The sequence below is a fragment of the Ochotona curzoniae genome, unplaced genomic scaffold, assembly GCF_017591425.1.
Source record: "Ochotona curzoniae isolate NIBS_2020 unplaced genomic scaffold, NIBS_Ocur_1.0 contig_2404, whole genome shotgun sequence".
In the NCBI taxonomy this organism is placed as follows: Eukaryota; Metazoa; Chordata; class Mammalia; order Lagomorpha; family Ochotonidae; genus Ochotona; species Ochotona curzoniae.
This window is the reverse complement of record NW_024465451.1, coordinates 6,254,154-6,277,254: the sequence shown is the minus strand read 5'-3', so window position 1 is coordinate 6,277,254 and position 23,101 is coordinate 6,254,154. Positions and strand designations below refer to the sequence as shown.

At 57.4% G+C, this 23,101-nt stretch overlaps 1 protein-coding gene across 4 annotated transcripts; it reads right to left on the bottom strand.

Annotated features, from left to right (window-relative positions):
• Positions 1–718: 718 nt before the first annotated feature.
• MAP7D1 (MAP7 domain containing 1) lies at positions 719–22,995 on the bottom strand. 4 transcript variants are annotated; one of them, XM_040974205.1, is made up of 18 exons: positions 22,655–22,995; positions 10,041–10,397; positions 9,825–9,893; positions 9,110–9,273; positions 7,374–7,488; positions 5,905–6,015; positions 4,828–4,950; positions 4,565–4,731; positions 4,330–4,472; positions 3,290–3,618; positions 2,870–3,059; positions 2,641–2,779; positions 2,438–2,542; positions 2,066–2,119; positions 1,844–1,886; positions 1,669–1,759; positions 1,363–1,556; positions 719–1,259 (listed from the first exon to the last, which is right to left on the bottom strand). In XM_040974205.1, exons 1-18 carry the CDS (start codon positions 22,698–22,700, stop codon positions 1,249–1,251), a joined length of 2,451 nt encoding a protein of 816 aa, XP_040830139.1. In that variant the 5' UTR covers positions 22,701–22,995; the 3' UTR covers positions 719–1,248. The 4 variants fall into 4 exon arrangements, with proteins under 4 accessions (XP_040830139.1, XP_040830138.1, XP_040830141.1 ...); XM_040974204.1 differs by having other exon boundaries at positions 4,565–4,950; XM_040974207.1 differs by lacking the exon at positions 5,905–6,015.
• Between the last annotated feature and the right edge of the window lie 106 nt (positions 22,996–23,101).

Here is a 23,101-nt window from a genome sequence, read left to right as displayed (position 1 = left end):
CCTTTCTGTCTGTGGGCGAGAGCCTGTCACATACGCACACCTCCACCGCTCACTCACGAGGGGCTTGGGGCCACTGTTTTTGGGTCATTATGATCACGATGCAACTGCTGGGCTAGAAGCCCCCTTTACAGAAGCACAGTGGCGCCCAGGAGGCAAATGGCTGCTGGAACCAACTGGGGTTCCATGAGACATGAGGGGCGAGGAGTGGGCATGAAGGTTAGGCGGACAGCTTTCACCTGCTCCCCCGTCTTCCTTTCACTGCACCCCCAGTGTACAGTCCACTGCCTAGCACAGGTTGAACCAATTTATGAAGGAATTGGGGGCTGGTGGTATGGCACAATGTTTTAAGCTGTCACCTGTGATATGAGCGTCCCATATGGATGCTGGTTGGAGCCCCATCTGTTCCACTTCTGATCCGGTTTCCTGCTAGTGTACCAGGAAAAACAGCAGAAGATAGTCCAAGTTCTTGGACCCCTGCACAGACATGGGAGACCTGGATGAAGCTCCTGGCTTCAGACTGGCCCAACTCTGGTTGTTGTAGCTATCGCAGACAAAAGAGCTCTCTCCCTTTCTCTCTCTGTAACTCTACTTTTAAATTAATACAATAAATCTTTAAAACAATAAATGAGGGAGTTAGGAGACCACAGGCCTGGGGCGTAAGGGTTTTAGTGGAGTATAGGGCGTAGGCCATGGTGGCCCCCAGCTCTGAGGACTGGCAGACTTATTCTCACTTTATTTCAGGAGACATTTGATTGGATGCAGTAACACTGATTCCGCGAGGCAGAGGCAGGGGTACCCCTGAAGCTCAAGGTGCCCCCACCCTCAGCCTGGGGTCCCTCCTCAGTTACAGTTAAATAGAGGAAGATCTCCCCAGGGAGCCTGGGGGAGGGTCTGCCTCCTGCGCCACCCCCTCCACATAGAGGGGTCTGAGCCCGAGCTATGTACAGTATTCACATCCGCTGTACCCCACGGAACCCAGGCAAATACTACAGGTGGCCCTTCCCTGAGGGACCAGGCCAAAGAGGCTGTGAGTGTGCGTGTGTGCGGGGCAGGGGAGGTGTCCGCGCGTGGGAGCACACAAATGCACTAAGGGCAGGCCTGCTCCAGCCACAGAGATGTCCGTCTATAAGGTGCAGGTTACAAACAACAGCGAGGACTGCCAGGGGCCCGGGCTGCTCCCCACTTCTCTCTCTCTCTTTCCTCCAGACATCTTGGCAGGTGCTGCGGAGGGGCCTTCACAGCTGTGCCTTACAGGACTTCTGAGGAAAAGGGGGTGCAGGAGGGGGAGTGGTCAGTCAAAGCAGCCCAGGCCCCCAGGCCCAGAAGGCATGGAATGGAGAGGGCAGGGCAGGGGTCCCTTACCTGTGACCTGCGGGGGCTGCACCACAGCTTTCTTGAGGAAGGCTTCTGCCTCGGCGAAGGGCAACAGCGTCTCTGGGGCCCGTCCCAGACTCTTGTCCCCAGAGGGTCCCTTAGGGGAGAAGCCGTTCTCCTGGGGTGCTGGCAGGGGTTGCAGGCCATTCACCAGGGACCCTGGCAGCTCCTTGCTGGGCAGGCTGTGGGAGCAGGGACCGAGGCTCAGCATCTGGCTTCCTAGGCCAGCCCAGGTCCCCTACCAGAAGCAGCCTGAGCCCACCTCCCCACTCCCTAGCCTCGAGGGGCTGGTACCTCCATTGAGGCTCCTGTGGGGGCAGCTCTTCTTTCTGCACAGTCTCCTTCGGCAGTCCCGAGGGGCGAGCCTCCACTGCCTTCCCAGGCTCTGCATAGGGAAGGCATGGCCACTGGTCAGGGGCTGGGAGACAGCAGGTAGCTGGGAGGTGGGGAGGAGGGAGGGAGGCTTTACCTGGGCTGGAATTGTTGACTTTTTCCTCCTTCCCATCCTGTTTCTGGGATGAAGAGAAGAGCAGTCAGGCCAAAGGCCTTCCTGGCCTCACCTGGATGTCCAGCCCAGGTGCCAAGTGGTGCCATGCCCCTCGGCTCTGGCTTGGGTGCCCATCCATAGCCTTCTTCCTGCACCCTCAACCCTGTCCCCAACATCCAAAACTGCCCTCTGGGGAATCCTGACCTTGGTTTCAGCAGCTTCTGATTTCCGGGTCCTCTTCATGATCTCCTCCAGGCGCTGTTTGGAGACCCCAGGTCATTAAGTCCAAGCCCTAACGGAATCCTCCATCTCCCACCAGCCAGCCCTGGGGCTCTTGGGCCCTTCCCAGATCACAGCAACTCTTTCTAGGCCATAAACCAGAACTTGGCCTGGTTGCCCTGGAAGTGGAGCAGCTCCTCCTTGTCCTAACTTCTACAAGGCCAAGGCCCTGGCTTCGAGTCTCCAGACTGGTCAGCAGCCCTTCCAGACGCAGCCCCGAACACGCAGCCCCAAACACAACCCAGGTGAGAAGTGCCCCCCCCGCCCCGCCCTGCCCGCTCCCGCCGCCCCGCCCACCTTCCTGCGCTCCTGCCGTTCCTGCTCCTCCCGCTGGAAGTGCTTTTCCCGCTCCAGACGCTGCCGCTCCGCTTCTTCCCGCATCCGAGCTTCGGCCTCCTCTTTCTGCCAAAGATCCCCGTGAGCCTGGGCCCCACCGCACCCCCAGCCCTCCCTCGGGCGAGGCCCCGCACCCAGCCGCCCCGCGCCCGCCCTCCGAGCACCTGCTTCTGCAGCCGCTCCTGCTCCTCCTGCTCGGCCTGCGCCTTCTCGCGGGCTTCCTGCTCCTCTAGCCTCCGGGCTTCGGCTTCCCGCTCGGCCCGGGCCTCCGCCTCCCGCGCCAGCTGCTCCTCTCGCATTCGCCTAGGGCGAATTCCCTGGCTCAGGGTCCCGCCTGCGGAGCCCTGGTCCCCAGCCCTCCCGCAGGCCCTCCGCCCGAGGGGGCGCACTCACTTGTCCCTCTCTGCCTGCAGCCGCCGCGCCTGCTCCTCGCGCTCGCGCTGCTCCCGGGCCTGGCGCCGCTTCTCTGCCAGGAGCCGAGTGGCCTCCTCTCGGTCAGTGGTGCCGGCCATGGGTTTGCTCGGGGTAGCTGGTGGCGCGGGGGCTAGAGCGGAAACCGAGGTCGAGGTTGGAGCAGCAGTGTCTGGAGGGAATCCAGGACCAGGAGTTAACTCACCTACCTCCACAGGGACACCTGTGGGCCCCTAGGGCCTCAACTGACCCAGAGTGGCCTGCACTCCCGGCCTGGACCCAGGGCTGGCCGGCAGGGGCCATCTGCCTCTCCTGCTCTCCAATCCCACAATGCCCAAGCATGTGTGGGCACCGCGCCCCTCTCCCCCCACTCAGCCAGAGGGGGCTTCTCCACACACCCACCTGCAGGGGTCTCAGTGGCGGGCTGCTCCTTCGGGGGCTGGGCAGGGGTGGGCGGGGGCGTGGCCAGGGGCACGGGGGAGGCTGGGGCAGCCGGCTCCTTGTCCTCACTGGCCCTGCGCTTGCTCTGGTTCTTGTCCTCGGGCCCTGCTGCACTGGGGGTCTCCTTCACCTCCTCCTTCCTCCGAACCCGGCCCTTGGGTGAAGCGATGGTGCCCCGGGGGGAAGGAGGTTTTGGAGGCAGAGCATGGCCTGACCCTGGGCTGGGGCAGGGGGAGGCAGGCCTGTGCCAGGGCGTGGAAGGAGAGGCTGGCCGGGCCTTGGATTTGGCGCTGCAAGAGAGGCAAAGAGGGTTAGGTGGAGAAGGTGCTGCCAGCGAGTGCGCACTCCCTCTTGGGGCACAGCCTAACTCGGGAGCATGCTCCAGTGAGGTCTGGGTCCCACCTCCCACCCTCCACAGCCCCTGTGCAATGAGAGATTTCTAAGTCCCTCTGATGTCTCCCTGGTAGCCTGCAGGATCATGAGGGCAGAAAATGGGCCTGGCTGAGCTTGCCAACATGTCTTCAGAACTTGTGAACACTATCAGCTAGTGAGCCACCCGTGGGGGGTATTCAAGGGATCCAAACAGAAGGGGGCCTGTCACCAGGCCTCTGTGTGAACACTGGCTCCTGTCCCCACCGCTTTGCTTCTAATCCAGCTCCCTGTTAATGCGCCTTGGGAAGGCAGCAGAGTTTGGTCCAAGTGCTTGGGCTCCTGCTACTCATGGGGTACACGGGGATGGAGTTCCGGGTGGGTTCCTGGCCTTCGCTGGGGTGCAGCCATTTGGGGCATGAACCAGTGGATAAAGACCCTTTGTCACTCTGCCTTTCACTTGAGTAAATAAATCTTGAAGAACAAAAGCAAGATGAGAGAGGAAGAGGGTTATTAGAGAAAGAACAGAAAAACCTGCCCTGGAGGAACTGGTGCTCTAGGGGTGGGGCGCGCACCAGGCGCAGGTGCCCGTCATTGAGTGAATGAATGACCACGAGGAGCCGTGCGCCCACCTGAGTTCGGAGGCGCCGGCCGAGAGGCGCGGGCGCGGGGAGGCGGGTAGCGACTGGCGCTTCTTGAGGCTACGCTCCCGGGCCAGGGCGCTCTTTTCCTTTTCATTTTCCCGTTCCTTATCCTTCTTCTCCTTTTTCTGCACCTGGTGGGGAGGGGGCGGGGAGCGGGAACACTGGTCAGCGACCCCTACTCTGCCCGGAGCCGCCCGCCCCCCGCCTGCCTGCAGCCACTCACCGGCGAGGCCTCGGGCCGGCGGCGAACCGCGGCGGGGCTGCCCCCGGCGCTGAGCTTGCGCCTGTCTCCGCGCTCCCCCGCAGGGGCGCAGCGGTGCACGCTTCGCGGCGCGCTGCAAGGCGGCGTCAGGGGGCTGGCTGAGGCCGAGCGTGGGCACAGGGGCACGGCTGCGGAGGGATGAGTGGGGTCGGGGTGCGGCCGGGGGGCAACGCTGGCCCCTGCCCGGACCCTCGTCAGAGGTCTCCCAGGGCCGCTGCCCCTACCCTGGTCCCGGCCGTTGCGGGGCAGTGTGACCGCACTGCGACTTCGAGCCAGGAAGGAGAGGGTGGGCGTCATGAGACGATCCACGATGCTGCTCTCCCATGCGCTCAGCTGGAGGCTGCGATCTGGAGAAGAAATACCAGGCGGAGCCGGTCAGTACTTGTAGAGGCAAGGGTGGACCTTCACTGCAGACCCAGGCCACCAGACACTTGCTGGGCATCATCTACCATCATCTGAGGGTCCCCTACATGGCTCTCCCCAAGGGAAAGGGTTCTGAACTGGGAACACAAGCGAAGGAGCCACCCAGGACTGGGGCTTCCCAGTAGCCTTCTCATTCCAGAGGGTTGGTGGGGGTATGTGGCGTGCTCCCCCGAGTTTGGCGCTGTTAGGGTCCCTGTGCTCTCCTGAGCCCATAGTGAGAGTCCTGTGCCAGGGAGAGGCTGTGAGCCTGCCTGGGTGCCCAAGGCTATCCAGCTCTTCCCCTCAGCTGCTGGGTTATTTTTAAGCCTCAGTCAGGTGGGGTTGGTACAGCAGCTGATTTGGTTGCTAGGCAACAGAGCAACCAAATAAAAGCTAGAGAAACTTATAAATAACTCCTATCATGGCTCCTTCACTGTGAGTATCTGGGCATGGTGGGAAAGCAGGACTGTGCCACCCTGGCTGGCCACAGCTCTGGCTCTGAAGGTTGTTCAAGGCTGCACACGGGGCCCCCTCCCTCCACCCCCAGGCCCCAGACTGGTCTGACACACGGTGGGCAAGGCCACCTGCCTACACTTGGCCAGGCTAGCTGGCTGGTGTGGTTGGAGATAGGGCTGTCTGCCCTCATCCCCACCTCCAGCCACTGCGCCTAACTTGTACTGAAGGCCCCTGTCAGGCTTTCTGCCCTCTTGGGCATTGTCTTTTGTCTCTGCTTGCCTCTCCTGTGGGGCGCAATGCCGGCTCCCCCAGGGGCACAGGGGCACAGAGCCCCAGTGGGTCAAGCGGGGATGGTGGGGTAGCGTTCTGGCAGAGCTCTGGAGGTTGTTTGGTGGGGGACTACGAGGGGGGCTCTGGAGGGGGAAGGCTGGGCCTTCTCTTACTTCTACTGGGGGAGTTCCAGAGCGTGGCAGAGGACTTTGAGAGCCGCTTGTTGATTATAGAGTCCACGTGTTTGGGCAGGTTTACTGCCGACACGGAGCACCTGCTCCCACCTGGAGGGGAAAAGACACGGCGTTAGGGCCGGGCCAGACAGGAGCCAGGGGGGCACTGAGGCCTTCCATGCAGGGTGCTCCGAGGGCAGGGCAGGAGAGGGGCGAGTGGGCAGGTGGGGATGGAGGAGGGGGAGGCCGCCTTGGCCTGGGAAAGGGAAGGTGGGGAGCAGGTGACCCAAGGCAACCTGGGCTGGGGGAGCCGACGGAGAAGGAATAGAGGGAGGAGATGGTATGAAACTAGAAAAACTACAATCTTCCTGGCCAGGCTGAAGGCAGCCATCTCCCTAGAGCTGGGTATTGCAACCCCTCCCAACAGCTAGGGTTGGCGCTTGCTCACAGTGCCCGGCTGAGGCGCTATGGATACAACACCCACATACTGGGACAAATGCAAAGAGGTTCCTAAACAACAACCCACATGGTCACAGTCACTTGCACAAACCCACGTAGTCGCCCGACACCAAGACAAGGACATGCAGGCAGGCAGAGCGTGGTAGGTATGCACACATGCGCACGCATATGTAGACATGCATGGACAGAAACAAAGACACTGATGGATGACCCCGCGTCAGACCCAGACCCAGTCCCATATACACATGGGCACAAGCACCTGGAGGCAGTCCAGTGGCGACACCTGTGGGGGCTAGCTGTGCTGGATGCTTACCAGGTGCCAGGCACACGTTACCTCACTTTGATCCTCCAGACATCTACCTACAAGCTTGGTGGGCGGGGGGATGCACAGGATCATCACCCCCATTACACAGATGAAGAAAGCGAGACAGTGAGAAGTTAATGGTTACCCTGCAAGTGCCAGGGCTGGACCCCAAGTCTGTGACTCGGGAGCACCCCCCTGCGGAGATCTCCAAGGTCACAGATATACACCGAGGCAGACATCAAGCCACACGGAGGCAGCTCTATGCGCACAGACTCCAAGAGAAGCAGCTAGAAACATGAAACCTCGCCGCTGCAGGGGTGTCCAACATGGTGACCATCCATGCCAGCCGGGCATCAGACTAGAACCCATGACAGCTCGCCATGAGGAAGACTCAGACACAAGCATCTACCTTCCGAGACAGAGGGTGACAATGTCTGTGGGGCGTTAACGTCTCTTTTTATGATTACCAACTAGTAACAACTGACAGGAACACACAAGGCTACTCCTAAAATGACAGGTTTGAAGAACGGGCCAACTGGAGTGGGTCTGTCTGAGTCGGTCACTTGTTCACAGACCGTCTCAGAAGCCATAGTCCCACGGAGCAAGCCACGCCTACCACAGAGAGCTGCCGGCTCCTCCTGTGAGGGGCTGCTCTCTGCCCAGCCTCTCCTGCTCACTCACTCAGCAGCCCCTCTGGCCCACTCACTGGTTTTATGTCCCGGAGAGCCGTGGTGCAGGGCCCCTGCCCAGGACCAGCGCTGCTGTCGGATCTCGGCCCATGTCTTCTTCACTGACCGCTGGATGGCTGCTTCGTAACGCTCCTGGAGGGGGTGGCCAGGGGAGAGAGGTCTGCATTCAGAATCACTCATGGCGACCTGGGAGAGAGGCCTTTCTGCTTCCTGGGACAGCACCTCCTGGTTCCCCCCCAGGAAGCTTTTCCTGACTCACGCAGGTAACCAAGGTTACGGAAGCCCTGTGATGACTAAGGACCATGTGTGCTACATCCCTTTCAACTTGCTCTTGAGGTGTTTCTGGCTGTTCTTGAGTCATTTCCTGGGTGCAAAAGCTGCAACTGAAGCCCCAGGTCCTTGCCCTGCCTGGGGCTGCTGGGCAAGATGAGCTCCCCTTGGCACTGGGATCCTGACCTCAAGGACTAGGTGTCCCCTGCAGCCTGGGACTCCTCGGCAGGGCTGGGCCATGACTCCCATCATTTCCTCACCAGGGTCTGAGCCAGAGCCCTACGTGTGTGACAGGCCTGGGCTCATGCAGACACTTCGTCTGTACACAGTGGGCCCTCGTGTTTATGCATCCACACCTGCGGTCAACCAACTGCCGACAAAGTGTCAGGAAAAAAAGCGACTGCCTCTGCTGAGCCCACAGACGCTCCTCCCTTCCCTACTTCCTAAACAACACAGTACAGTACAGTGATGAGTTATGTGGCATTAATGAGGTGTTTTAACTGAATGTAGAGATGATTTAAAGTATCCAAGCTGCGAGCGTTTGGCCAAGTGGGTTAAGTCACTGCTTGGGATGCCTTAACATCCCTTATTAGAGTTCTGGTTTTAAGTTCCAGCTGCTCTACTTCAGACCAAGCTTCCTACTAACATGCATCCTACCAGGCAGTAGATGATGGTTCAAGCACTTAGCTCCCTGCCTGCCATGTGGAAGACCTAAATTGGCCCAGCCCTAGTTACTATGGGCATTTGGGGGAATGAATTAGCAGAAGGGAGATCCGCCTGCCCATATATATCTTCCTTTTAAATAAAATGAAATAAAAATTAAAGCACATGGGAATGGATGTGCACAGGTTGTATAAAAATACTACATTCTTTGATACAAGGGACTTGATCATCTACCATTTTGGCATGTGGGGGTCCTGGAGCCAATCCCCTGTAGATGTTAAGGGACAAGTATACTATGGCCACATGGGCCTGCATACAGATGTGGGCAGTGGTTCATATGGGCACAAACACTGCAGCTGTAAGCAGGCCCAGTCACAGTGACACAGGGACACGACTGTGGACCGAGGGCCAGGCAGACATGATGCCGCAGAGGCACAGGGACAGTGCTCTGGGCTTATGAACACCCAGTTGCAAGAAAGTAGGTGGCACAGTGGTTAAGGTCCTCGCCTTGCACGCCCGGGATCCCATATGGGCGCCGGTTCTAATCCCGGCAGCCCCGCTTCCCTTCCAGCTCCCTGCCTGTGGCCCAGGAAAGCAGTTGAGGATGGCCCAAAGCCTTGGGACCCTGCACCCGCGTGGAAGACCCAGAAGGGTCTCCTGGCTTCAGATCGGCATAGCATTGGCCGTTGTGCTCACTTGGGGAGTGAAACATTGGACGGAAGATCTTCCTCTCTGTCTCTCCTCTCTGTATATCCGCCTTTCCAATGAAAAAATAATAAAAATAAATCTTAAAAAAAAAAAGAAAGTAGCAGACCCCCACCTTGTTCTTTTCAAGCTTCTGCCGCTGCCGTTCCTCCAGGGCAGCCCTACGCTGCTCTGCTCTGAGCCGCTGCTCCTCCAGCCGCCTCCGGCGCTCCTGCAGCTGCTTCTCCCGCAGTGCCTTGGCCTTCTCCTCCTTCTCCAGCCACACCGCCTTCTTGGCCGCTGTGACAGAAGGAGCCCAGTGCTGGGTGAGGGGTTCTGCAGGCTGCTCACAGCCAAGTGCCTCTCCTCCAAGCAGCCTGCCTGCTGCTGCCCCAGCCCTGAAGTGGAGCCCCATCCCCAACCCCTGCCATGCTCAGACACCTGCTCCCGTGGGAGCCATCCTGAACACAGTCCTCGCGGGAGCCCTGCTTCTCCCGAGTTAGCCCTCAGGTGTCAGGACTGAAAGAGAAGAAGCAAGTTCTTCAGTACAAGATGGCCATCCTATGTGGGGTCCTCCAGCAGAGCTGCCCACAGACTGTGGGGGTGGGGGTGGAGATGTGAAGTGTGCTGGGGCTTTCTGGGTGTGTCTCAGCTATTCCACTGGCCCTGCAGCTTTTACAAAGGATTTCAGTTCCCTGAGCCATTGTATCTCTAATGGGCTGTGAGGACTGAGTGAGACGCCGTGTGCGCTGCTTTTAATGCGGCATACATAATGAAATGGTCCAGAAGCATCAGTGTTATTAATAGGATGGTGGTGGCTCCAGTGACCACCATGCCACCCGCTCACTCACCAAGGTACTTGGCCCGCTCTTCTCGCCGCTCCTTGGCCAGCTTATGTCTCTCTCCTGCCTTCTTGACATCTTAGCAGAGAGAACAAGCACACACCCATCAGAATCTTCCCGGGAGTGGAGTGGGGGTTGCTCCCTCCAGCCCTCATCCCTTTCCCCATCTCCTACAGACCAGGAGGGGGATGTCTCCAAGTGCAGCCCTGGGGACTTCCAACACACCTGGCTTGGCGGGAGGGCTGTCGGAGGCCAGCGCTGCCACTGCCGTTGGGGATGGCTGACTGCTCCTTCGAGCAGGTCTGGCATCCCGTGGGCCCGTGGTTGGTGGGGAGGGCCCCCTGTTCTTTGCTTCTGGAGAAGGGGATTCTTCCTGTTGGGGTGCTGGCAGAGGCTCCACCTGTCCTGGGGGGCTCTCTGGCTCCGGCGAGAGCTGCTTAGGGCTGGTGACATTCTTCATGGCAGGAGGGGTGTCCGGAGGAGTGTCTGGGACCAGGACTGACATTGGGGGTGGTGGCGGTGGGGGGGATGGGTCACCCTCTGGAGAAGGCCTGGGCTCCGGGGGCATCCTGGCTCCCATAGCTGCAAGAGTGACACAAGACAGGAAGAGGGTCAGTGTGTACCAGGGCTGCCTTTTCATCCAACTACTGCATTCATTCAGACATGTATGTTCTCTGTATGTGCTGGGTCTGTTCCCATATATACTAACGAGACAGGAGTGGAAAAGCAGGTGCTACCCCTGTCTGTGTGGTCCTCACCCTCCAGCAGGGCAGACAGGCAAAGCACTTGGCAGTTACAGTAGAGCAAGGACTGTGTCAGGGGTTGGGGGAAGAACAGCATGGTGGGGATGGTCGATCTACATCAGCGGGCTTCCTGAAGGAGAGTCACAGTTGAGCAAAGAGCTAAAGGATGAGCTGCTGTATTGGGTAAAGTGAGGTGGGGAAGGTCCTGACTAGGAGAAGGGCGTGTGCCATGGGATGGAGAGGTGCAGGGGGCACTGGGAAAACAAATGGAGTAAACTTTAGCCCTTATTAGTGCACCAAATGGTGATGCCTGGGTTCCATGCCTGCCTCCCTCACCTTTCTACTCCACCTCTGGGTCCCAGGGCCTGACTCACAGAGGGTACCAGTGCTAGGCATGGGGGACTAACCCACAGGAAGGACACAAATGTGGGCACAAGTGGGATGCCCATGTTGTTAAAATCCCCAGTGGGATGGGCAATCAATTGCATCCACTTTATAACTTCTTTTTCCCTAGTCAGATTTCTTTGTTGAAGACATGAACATTCCAGGAACCCTATAAAAGATAGCTAGGAACCAAGTAAAGAAGCCACGTGACCTAGCAAATGAGCACATATGAGGGCGTGAGTCTACTGAGGGCTGGCAGCAAGATGGGCTTTCAGCATCAGCCACCTTAACTTTTCTGAATTTAGCACCCAAACACAGGAAAGGGAGCTTTCTTTCCCAGCAAGTATCCTTGGGCAAGACAACCTTTCTAAGCCTCAGTTTTCCTATCTGTAAAACAGAGGCACTAGGCATAAGCTAGCAGGGTGGCGGTGAAATGCCTGGTATAATTCATGTGCCAGCCAACACTTTTTTCTGCGGGTCTCAGGATGCCTCCAGGTCTTACCAAGAGGAATCTCAGCATTCAGGTGCCAGACATCTGCTGATGCCATCTGCTGTTACTTACTGGGGACCAAGGGACCTGCAGGGACACAGCCACCCACCTGGGTGTGGGGAGCAAGGCCAGGCTGTGCAAGGGGGCCTCCCTGGGGGAGCACTTCTTCCTCCTGGCTGCTGCCACCAAGCTCTGGGAACCCTGGTTCTCTTGGACTGTGGCGCGCAGCCCCTCCCTACAGATAAAAACACATGGGCAGGGAGGGGCACCCCAGGAGTGGCCTTTGGCATGCTTGGTGCCTTTTCCAGGGAGGTGGGTGTCCTCTGGTTGCTTTGGGCTGTGAAATGGGACTATCTGAAGTCCTGCTTTCTGTGTGTCCTCTGTGCTACAGCTCCTCCTGTATGTTGTGTAGACGTTATCCACTCCACAGTGGTCTAGTGGCTGCTCTATTTCCAAGCTAGCTCCCTGCTCACAGTCTGGTAAAGCAGTGGAGGATGGCTCAAGCTCTCGGGCCCTTGAACCCATGTGGGAAACCTAAAAGAAGCGCCTGCCTCCTGGCTTCAGATCAGTTCAACTCCAGCCACTGTGGGGAATGAACTAGCACAGAGAAGGTCTTTCTTTCTCTGTTTCTCCTCTCTGTATTCTGCCCTTCCATTAAAAATAAAATAAACCTTTAAAAAGAATTAGTTTGTTTATTTGGAAAACAGTATGACAGAGAGAGAGGAAGAGACAAAGATCTTACATCCTCTGTTTCACTCCCCAAATGCTTACATCAGCTGGGGCTGGGCCAGGCCTAAGCCAGGAGCCAGGATCTCCATCCTGGTCTCTCACATGGGTGGCAGAGCCCCAAATACTTGGGTCATCATCTGCTACTTTCCTAGGCTCCCACTAGGGAGGTGGGCCAGAAGCAGAGTATCTGGGACTCAAACTGACACTCCACTGTGAGACTCAGGTGTCACATATGGCGGCTTAACCCACTGTAGCACAAATGCCTGCCTCCCCACATATTAGCTTTAGTGCTGAATGACAATACTTAGGATGAAGTTACTAGAAATATTTCTTCCAAACAGGTGGATAAATGTACAAAGGAGTTAAGTAATTAGAGGTTATTTGGCTAAGTGAAGGAGCCTAAATATAACCCCTCATTGCTGGTCCAGAGCCCCACCTGTATCAGAACAGAGGTGATGACACAACCTGATGCTCATGCTATCTCCCCTTCCTTTCTTCCTTCCTTCCCTTCCTGCTTCCTGGGCTCCAAAGGCCTAGCTGGAGGCCTGGCTCCCAGTGACCTGGCCAACTCAGCCAGCCTCTAGGCATCATGACAGGCCAGCCAGCTCTCCCTATACCAGCTGCACACCGTGGCCCAGTGAGAATTCCTTTGCCAGCTCCAGTGAGCAGCACATCTAGTGGCAGCCATTCAGCAGGTGCTTACTCCTCCCTCACTCACGGAAAGATGTTTCACGCCCCTGCAGCTCTCATCTGACTGGCACAGCATCTTCTCTCCATTACAACAGCCAAGGCAGCCAGAACTCACCTGCTAAGTGCTTGGCCCCAGGTCACAGGACCAATACATGGCATAGTTACGATCTGTACCCAGAACTGTCTGGGGCCAAGGCCTGGATGTGTAAGTACCAAGCTCACAGGCTGAGGGTGAGGCCTGCTTATTGTCATTCTTTAAGTACCTGTGCGTGCTGCAAGTGTTGTAAGGAAAACTAGTAGGCAGATGTTTGTCCTCACCTAGGCAAATCACACCCACTAGGCAAGACAATGAATCCCCAACCAGATCCCGACTGGCGCTGGGAAGGGAGGCTGGGAGCAGGGTGTGGCAGAAGTGAGGCTGGGGAGGGCTCTCAGCTGGGCATCAGACACAGCAGGGCCGGACAGGCCCAAGCGGGGATCTCAACACTGTGTGGGACCCTGGGCCAGCCCTGAACCTGATGGGGCCCCAGTTCCCCACAGCTGCTGGTACAGACAGTGAAGAGATCCGTCACTTCTGGCTCCTGGAAGGGACTCGGGGAACAGCATGTGTCTCCAAAAGAATCACCTCACCTGCTTTCTAAGAGTGCCCACTCCATGGTGGCCTCTCAGGCTAGCCCATGACTGCCACACTGCTAAACCCAGCAGCCAGTTAGTGGCCTACTCTTTCATGACCCATTGGTGGCATCTGACACAGCTGGCCCCTGGAGGCTGTGAAACCCCTTTCAGCACCCTCCTGGCTTTCCTTCTGACTTCTCCACCACCCCTCCTTAATTTCCCAGCGAATCACACCAGAGAGCCCCAGGGCTCAGCGAGGCACTCCTGTCTGCCCGCACGCACGCCCTGGGTGATCTCACCCAGATTCTCGACTTTAAACACCACCACTGTGCTGATGACAACCAAATCTGTCCCTCTGGCCCTGACCTCTCCCTGGAGGGCCAGTTTCGCTCATGCAACTCCCAAACAGAGGTCCTGACCTGCTCCTCCAACATCTCCCATCTTCGCTGATGCCAAGCCTACCCTTCCAGTTTCTTATGATTGGGGGTCATTTGAGACCCTTTCCTCTGCTTTGAAACTCACAGTTAATCTCCAGCGTCAAGATGTCTAGGTTCTGCATCAGAATGCCTATATCGGATGCCCTGTTCTACTCTCCAACTCTGGCTTCCTGCTCATGTAGGCACCAGGACAGAGCAGCAATGGTGCTAATGAGTCCCTGCTTCCCTGTTTTGGCAGGGCCCAGTCCAGGCTACTGCAGGCATTTGGGGAGTGAATCGGCAGATGGAAGATCTTTCTGTATCTCCTATCTGTAAATGTGCTTTTCTAGGGCATGGCACAATGGCTCAATTGGCTAATTCCCTACCTTCATGTACCAGGATCCCATAGGACTGGCACTTCATGTCTTGGCTATTCCAATTCCCATCTAGCTCCCTGCTTGTGGCCTGGGAAATCAGTATAGGTTGGTCCAAAGCCTTGGGACAGTGTACCCACATGGGAGACCTGAAAAAAGCTCCTGGCTTCAGATCAGCTTAGCTCCAGCCTTTGCCGCCATTTGGGGAGTGAAACAGTGGATGGAAGATCTTTCTGTCTCAACTTCTCTAGGTAGATCTACCTTTCCTATAAAAATAAATAAATCCTTAAAAACAAAAAGAAGGGCCCAGGGCCTGGCACAGCAGCCTAGTGGCTAAAGTCAGTGGCTAAAGCCTTGCACTTCCTAGGATCCCATATAGGCACCACTTGTAATTCCAGTGGTCCCACTGCCCATCTTACTCCAGACTTGTGGCCTGGGAAAGCAGTTGGGAATGGCTCAAAGCCTTGGGACTCTGCACCCACGTGGGAGACCTAGAAGAAACTCCTGGCTCCTGGCTTTGGATTGGCACAGCTCTGGCTATTGCGGCCACCTGGGGAGTGAATCGGCGGACAGAAGATCTTATATCTCCTCCTCTCTGTGTATCTTCCTTTCCAATAAAAATAAATAAATAAATAAATAAATAAATAAAAAAGGAAATCTACAATGGGCAAAGTCTCCTCATCCCTTTGCAATAATATTTTTTTCTGACCAACTCTGTTTTCTCCATAGGCATTAGCACTGTCTTAACACTGTCTCCTGCAGTAGACTGCAATCTCCACAAGGACCAACTTTGCTTGACTATTCTAGCTCTGAGGCCCATGCAGCCCGGCCTGGCACCCAGGTGCTCTGTAGCTATCCGTGCACTGAAGAAATGGGTGGACTACAACCTGGCAGATGGCACTGTCACCTCTCTTAGCTGGCTGACTGCAAAATCCTCCTTGATTACAGCTCTTCCCGCCCTGCTCGCCCCTGAGCAGCGAGGCTCATCTTTCCTAAACACAGGTGTGATCATGGCCTTGCCATTCCTCTGAAGGTAAAGAAAATGCTTGAGGGCCTGGCGCGGTGGCCTAGCGGCTAAAGTCCTAGCCTTGAATACACCAGGATCCCATATGGGCACCAGTTCTAATCCCAGCAACTCCACTTCCCATCCAGCTCCCTGCTTGTGGTCTGGGAAGAAAGTCACCGACGGCTCAAAGCCTTGGGACCCTGTGTCCATGTGGGAGACCTGGAGGACATTCCTAGCTCCTGGCTTCTGATCGGCGCAGCATCGACCACTGCAGTCACTTGGGGGTGAATCATCATATGGAAGATCCTCATCTCGTCTCTCCTCCTCTATGTTCAGCAATCATTCCCTTGGGGAGGCCTTCCCAGGCTGCTCATATTAGGATAAATTCCTTTATTCTGCACAGTTGTGGCTCTGGGGGCCTTTGCAGCATGGTCACAGTCTCCACTTAAAACTTCCCTTGCAGTCAGCTCCTCCTGGACAGGGAGGCAGCCCCGTGAGGCTGGGCTGTGCTGGATGTATCCCCCAGGGGCCACATGGTCCCAGGGACAGGGAGGCAATCATAAAAGGCAGTGGCAGGAGGACCAGGGGCTACACTGAGGCCACCATGGCCCACAGAAGGCGCATCTAGAAGGGTATTTTTGCTCTGATAAAGAAAAGATCCTCGTGGTAAATTCTGGCAAAGGAATAAACACTTGAAGGGAAGCAAAACAACTCCATCCCCACTGAGTTTGGGCAGCCACCTGGACTAAACCACTCAGGTAGAAATCAATCAAAATAATAATGAGTGTTGACCTCAGAAACTCAACAAGAAAACAAAAGAAAAAAAGCAACTTCTCAAGAGACCAACAAGATGCCTGGCGCTCTCTTGTGACCTGGCAGGCTCTTGGCCCTGAGCACAAGTATTTTCTCAGAACGATGCCAGCTCCAATGCAATGGCATCACAACAGCATTATTGGGGACAGACTGTATTAAACCCAACTCAATTCATTCTGTGGTTAATTATCTAGACAGTATGGCTAATCCATTTCTGATTACTCTCACCTTCAGTCACTAAATGTGAGTCCTCCACTACTTAATCTAATCATATTTTGGTTGGTGCCAGATTGCAGGCTTGTTGCCACTGCTGGTTTTATTTTGCTACGCTGCTATCAACCAGAAGTGTTTGCTAAGAACTGGATAAGAAACAGACAGTTTGTATTTCTTTCTTGGCACGAGGAACATGAGCAAAGCAAAGGCACAGGAGCTGCTTACACAATGGAGCCAGAGGATCCCATCTCATCCACAGAGGCTGTCATGGGGATCTGCAGGCAGGAGCGCCCAGTCCCTGGATGAGGGGAGTGGGCATCACGGGGCTCAGGCTATTGACTTCTCAGCCCCCAACCCTCCGGGAGCAGGCAGTGTCCTTTCCTCCTGCCCCTCCTTTCTCCTGTCCCAGCAACTCCTGCCAGGCCAAATATTCCTAACAACACTGATAAACCCAGCCTTGCTTTCTTGTCTGCTTGACCCCTGCCCCACCCTGGCCCGGCCTGCCCCTATGAGTGTGAGGGTTCACAGAGAAGAGAGGGAGGTCCTTGCAATGTGTGTGCAGCCCCAAAGCCTTCCCTAGGACCTGTCTGGCACTGAGCTGGAAACCTGTGTCTGCATGGATTGGGGGATGGAGGGAGGGATGGGGGATAGAGGGAGGGATGGGGAAACTGTGGAAAGCTACTAAGCCCCCCACAGTCAGGCCCCCAAGCTTCCCAAAGCCAAGTCTCTGTAACCTCTACACATAGGGACCACACCACAGCCCAGAGTGTCCTCTGTCAGCGTCCAAGCCCAGGAAGAAAAACAGATAACCCAATGAAGCCCTGCCATATACCAGGCACTTTCTCTTGTCTAATTCTCGGGACAGCCAAAGGCAGAGACCTGGGGAAGGTCCTTATGTCACAGGTGAGAAAACCTCTTACTCAGCAAGTGCATTATTCATGTTCGTGTCAGAACTGGGATTTGAACCCAGGGTTGCCCGATGACAAAACCCTTCTGTCACATCATCCCTGGCAGACGGTCACACCACCCTACCCTGGGGCTCTGGCCTGTTCCCTAGAGCAGGAAGTGATTGGGTGCCTCCCCCGTGGGGAGGCTTTCCCCACAAATGCAAAGGGTACAGGTGGGGCAGGCAGGCAGGCAGGCAAGCAGGCGGTGAGCTCAGAGCACAGGAATGCAGGGAAGGCAACTGCCCAGGCTGGCCATCAGACGGTAGGGGGCTAGGAGTAGTGCCCACCTCCAAGCTGGTGTAAGGCAGTAGCCAGATGAGAGCTGGGTGGGAAGGGGGGGTGTACAGGGCACTGCCCCAGTAGGAGCAAGGAAAGGCAGGGACATGATGCAGCAGGCAGGCAGCACCCCTGGCAAGAGGCCCCCTCCCCTCCCGGGCTCTCATAGGAGCTTGAGGCGGCAACACTAGCCCAGGTGGACACAGCCAGGAAGGGAGGCAGAGGAGAGGGTGGCCAGCAAGACAGATGAACACACAGCAGTCCCAGACACCAAACAATGTAGGAGCTGCACAATGCAAGGCTAGCCACATTCTTCTCTGCCTCCTTCTCTCACACATACATGGGAAACAGAGCTATACACAGGCACTCGTATATACACACACACCACAGAGCCAGGAACCTCCTCCGAGACACACACACACACAGAAACACAATGTCCCCTGTATATTTATACAGTCGCAGCAAGATCACTTTTGCCCTGCCCCTTCCGGGCACTTCTCAGCCTGGGCCCAGGGAAAGGCCAGTTAACAAGAGCAAAGGCTATGGCACATGTCAGACCCAGCTAAACACATTCAAGTCACTGGGTCCCTTAATCTTGGCCACAGTCCTAAGATGTAGATATTCCTACCCCATCTTACAAATGAGGGAATGGATTGAAAGCAGTTAAGATGCTTGCTGAAGCCATGCAGCTGCTGAGGGGCTCAAGTGGGTTTGCTACCTGGGGGAGGGTGTTGGGGGACAGCCTCCTGGGGTAGAGAATGAGTGGTGGGCAGGAAGGAAGGACCACTGTATGGGGCTGGGGTTGGGGCGAGGCTGAGCCCATGGCATTGGCACTCTTTACGCCTGAGTGCGCACTAGGACTGGGATGGCCTGCTCCTGTGGTTGCACAGTGGGACACTGGGACTAGGCCGTGTGCTTCCGTGGGTTCTAAAGCCGGGAACTGAACTAAGACTGCAGATCTGAAGGAGCTCCCCAGCCTGCCCGCAGCCATTGTTCCTGGCCTCCAATCAGGAGCACCCACTTCCTGTTATTTTAGGCGGCAGGAAATGACCCCATCCCGCAGCCCAGGCTCCACCAGTCCCTTCCTCAGCCCAGCAGTAGCAGCCGCTGCCTAGGTTGGGGTGTGTACATGCTGGGAATGGAGACCTTGCTTCAGGCCATGGCCTGGCGATGACCCACAGGCTGGGAAAGTCACCACCACCTGGGCTGGGGACCTTCTTCTGGTCCAACTTGGCAGCATTCGCAGGAGCCCAGGGAGGAGGGAAATGGGTAGGGAAGAGGTACTGCTGCCTGCCAGAGAAAAGATCCTGTGGTCCCAAGCAAGACCATTCATGCACCAGTTAGACCCTGTTGCTGGCTGGCCTGGTCATGATAATTTAACACACACTTCATTAATGTTATTTTGCTTAGTGACATTATTTATTTGAGAGACAGAGCTTTCTACTCCCCAGATGCCTGCAGGTGACTAGGGGTGGGCTCAGGTGAAGCCAAGAGCTTCAATCAAGGACTCCCACCTGGTAGCAGAGACAGTACGATCCGATCCATTGTCACCTGCCACCTCTCAGGGTGTTCACTGGCAGACAGCTGGACTCAGATATGCTGACAGCTTGAACTCTGGCACTCCAATATGGAATGTGGGTGTCCGGACGGACTGCTGAAACACAGGGCCAGAAGCCCCCCACCACCACCACCACCTGACAACCTTCACAGCCAACTGGATCTGAATGGAAACCCCACCTCTGCCAGGGCCTAGTGGTCTAACTATCTCTCTGGGCCTCTCGGGGAGTCTGCTAGTCTGGACCCAGGAGATGTTGTGAAGAACAAGTGGGGAACAAACACATTGATATACCTGATGAACTAAGCACTGTGTGGGGAGTTGACAGATGAATACCGACTCAACTTATCAGGGAGGCTGTGCCCAGGCAAGGATGGAGAAGGAGGGTAGCCATATCTTGTGCCTACCCCATGCAGGCTCCCTGTTCCCCTCTGGGCAGAGCTGCAGCTGAGAGGTGATGGAGGAAACACTGAAGGCTGTGCCCCGGGGTGCCAGGCAGAGCCACCAGCAGTCAACAAAGCTGCATTATCTGGGCTTGGCTCCTTGGCTCTCTCCCTGGCCCCAAAGCCCAGTGGGAACCCAAGGACGTGCCTGCTGCCTGACTGGCTGCCCCAATGGGCCCTGAGAGCTGCCCTCACCACCCTCAAGTGCCAACATTCTGACTGAATCTTGCTGTCAGCCCCTTCCCCCTTCCCTTGCAGTAGCAGGTGCTCATCCTAGCAGGGTGGTGGGGCTGGGGGCTAAGTTGGCATACTCCTCATTTGCATGTGTGACTGCCCATTAAGGGCTCATTAGAGGTCTCATTACTGGGCCCACCAGCCCAAGCAGGGCCAGGGAGCTGCACTGGGGAGGCGCCAGCCAGTGTGGTTGTTGTGGCAGTCTCACCAGTTTCTACTCATCCTTCAGGTCTACTCCAAAAGCCTCCTCCGTGAAGTCTTCCACAAGCACAGCTACCGCCCAACTGCCTCTTCCTCCTCCCCTGCACTGGGTAAGGATGGGGTCTCAGACACATTCCTGCCACTCTGGCTCATGGTCAGGCACTAGCACAGCCATGCTGGGTGGCTGTCACTCGAGTCTTGGGCGCCACTTCAGGACCCAAAGCCCTCTCATCCTTAGCCTCTCCCTGGCTTGAGTCTGTCTAGGATTCCCATCCCACTTGCTTTCCACCCTGATTTTAGCTCCTGACATTCTAATGAATCATGTCTCTGGCCAGGCTCTAAAGAAGTTAAAAATTATAGCACAAAGAACGGGCTTACAGGGAGAAGGTGCTGTGTGCTGTGCCTGGGCCTGGGCATGTGGCTGGAGGAGCCCAGGGCCCCTGCGGGTCCGTTTCTAGCATTCCTCTGCTTTGACATATAGGGAAACTGAAGGCTCGGGGAAGACGAGCTGAGAAGTAGAGACTTAGAGCACATCCAGAGCCAAGGTTCTGCAATAACCTGACTCCCTGGGCGCCCCACGCCCCCGTGCTGGCATGGGCTCCCGTGAACATAACCACAATCATGCTAATCGCACTTTATTGTGGGTGTCTGGTGTCTGTGCGCCAGGTTCCTTGACATGTCTCATGTCTAACCCTCCCATTAACCCCACGAGCTTGATAACACTATTCCCATTTGTTTGGGCCAGAAACAATGGCTCCAGGTGTTAAGTCACTTGCTGCAGGCTGGTGACCAGTAAATGGCGAGTGGGGTCTTCTGACCCCGGAGCAGGTGCCATCCTTGTCCCACATGCCACATGCCTCCTGTCAGTGAGCTCAAGCACAAGGGGGACCTCCGAGGGGACAGGAGCCATGTCTCAGGCACTTGAGCCTCAGACCTAGGCCTCAATCGTTCCCAGAACACATGCTAGGAGCACAGCATTTACTCCCCAGGAAGCCCTTGCCTCAGAGGTGATTCCCATCACCTTCACCTATGTGGGTCGTGTTCCTGTAACTCCATCTAGACCCTGGTGTGTAGAAGACCCAGTCCCACCCAGCACCCTAGATGTCTCACCCCACTCAGGCCTCCCAAGCATCCCCAAAACACCCTGCTGGTGTTCAGCATAGGCGCTCATTACCAACTACCCAGGGGCTCAGGTGCTGGACGTCCAGGTCACTACCCCATTCAGGCTACCATGTGCACCCCAACTTTGGGGACCCTCAGGTACCGAGGCACAGGAGTGATGGAGGACCCAGGACAGAGGCCAGCCTTTGGGCTCAGCACAGTCCAAGCAGGCCCAGGCACGTGTTTAGCGCACTTTACACACAGCTCCCGAAACCCAGCAAGTCGGATGAAGGCAGCCCACGCTCCGTGTCCTCCCAGCTCCCACACCCACACCACTTCCCTCCAAGCACCCACGCCTGCACTGGGAGGGGCCCCACCTCTCCCGGGCTCTCCGCACCCACAGACACTGTTTCATCCTGGGCTCATGCTCCAGGGGGCAGGGAGGTGACAGGCTCCCAGACTCTGTGGGGTCCCCCTTGAGTTAGTAAGACTAGAACTTGGGTCCTAAATAAGCAGGCTCTGCCTCTCCCCTTCCCGGAAGAAAGAGAAGAGAGCCTCCTCCTCCGCCACCAGGCCCAACCAGAAAGCTGTCCCCACCCCCCATCAGCTGCTTCCAGCTCTGAATGGGATTTGCAGAAGTCCTGGGCAATGGGGGTGGGTGGGTGGTGGACTCGGTGAGCGGTAGGGAAGGAAGGTCTGGGGCCTGGAGACACTGAGACTGTGTGTGTGTGTGTGTTGCATGTAACGGCCGCTGGGGAAGGATGTGGCAGGTCCCCGGGGTGCCGACCTCAAGGGAGCCTTCACCTCCTTTAGAGAGATTCAGACCCAGAGGTTGGGGAGGCGGATGGACAAAATAAGCAGATTTCCTTCTGCCCCTCGCTTCTTCCCAGATCGGGTTGGGTGGGCTCTGGAGCTGGCCCGGCTGCAGGGGGAGGCGGCCCACTCCCCAGCTCCCGCCCTCGCCCCAAACAATGCCGCTTCCCCCTCCCCCTCGCCTTTATCCGGCCGGTTACTTGGCAGCCGCCTGGCGAGACCTCCTCCTCCCCCTCCCCGCCCCGCCAGCCTGCAGCAGCAACAGGCCCTTTGCGCGGCAGCTGGACGGATGGGGTGGGGGCGAGGTCTGGGCCAGGGCCTTGGGCGTGGGGGCACTAGGGCCCAGGCTTCGGAATGCAGGGCGCCAGGCCTGAGAATCTGTACCCCAATGCGCGCGCGCGCACACACACACACACACACATACATTCCGGCCAGGGTCACACATCCCCACGGGGGATGGGGAAGGGGACGGAGCCCCCCAGCTCAGCCCAGAAAGCACTTCGGGGCCTGGGGTGAGCCGGGAAAGCCGACAAAGCACCGGGCTGGGTCAGAAGGGGTCGTCCCGACAACTCCTGAGTGGGTCCCTGTGGATCCCGGGTGCCCGGCGCACCGTGGTGGGGGAGGGGGCAGCTGTCAGAAGATGAATTGGTGGCCCCAAGCCGCAGCCGCCTTTTATTTTTAAACTTCCCAGCGCCCGGAGGATGGCGGGGAAGCGGTCCCGGCTCGGCCTCCCCTCGGCCTCCGCGCGCGGTCCTCGTCCTCCCCGCCTCGGGCCTCTGCGTGGCTCCCGCCATACCTGAGGGGGTGCCGGGACCCGGCTCCGCACGCGGGCCGCTTTCCATGGCTGCGGCGTCACACCGGGGGCTTTTCAAAGAGGGGGTTCTCAGCGGCGACAGCGACGGCGGCCAGGGGCCAGGGCAGGGCTCCCGCGGCGCATCACGCCCGGCCCAGAGGGCGACGAGTCGGAGATGGCGACGCTCCGGAAAAGATGGGAGGCTGTGGGCGAGACGGGGCTCGCAGTTGCCGGCCGCCCAGTGTTCGTGGGCTCCCGACCGCGATCCTACTGCCTGCCCCGCGCCGGCCCAGTCCCGGCCGCGGCCCAACCCTATTGTACCGCCCGGGCTGGGCCTGGCCTCTCGGCGCGTACCAATGCGGACGCGGGGAGGGCCGCCCCCGCAGCGCCCTAGGCCCGGCCCCGCGCGCCCCGCGCCGTGCGCGCCCCGCCCCGGCCAGGCCCGGAGCG

Bases quoted from the DNA above. Each gene is read 5' to 3' on its own strand.
- MAP7D1 (XM_040974204.1), bottom strand. From the start codon at position 22,700: ATGGAAAGCGGCCCGCGTGCGGAGCCGGGTCCCGGCACCCCCTCAG. The intron at 6,016-7,373 runs GTGAGTGGGCCA...TTTCCCCTCCAG, and splicing joins CTCTCCGGGACATAAAACCA to GTGGGAGCAGGTGCTCCGTG. The intron at 3,060-3,289 runs GTGGGTGTGTGG...GATTCCCTCCAG, and splicing joins CGCCACTGAGACCCCTGCAG to ACACTGCTGCTCCAACCTCG.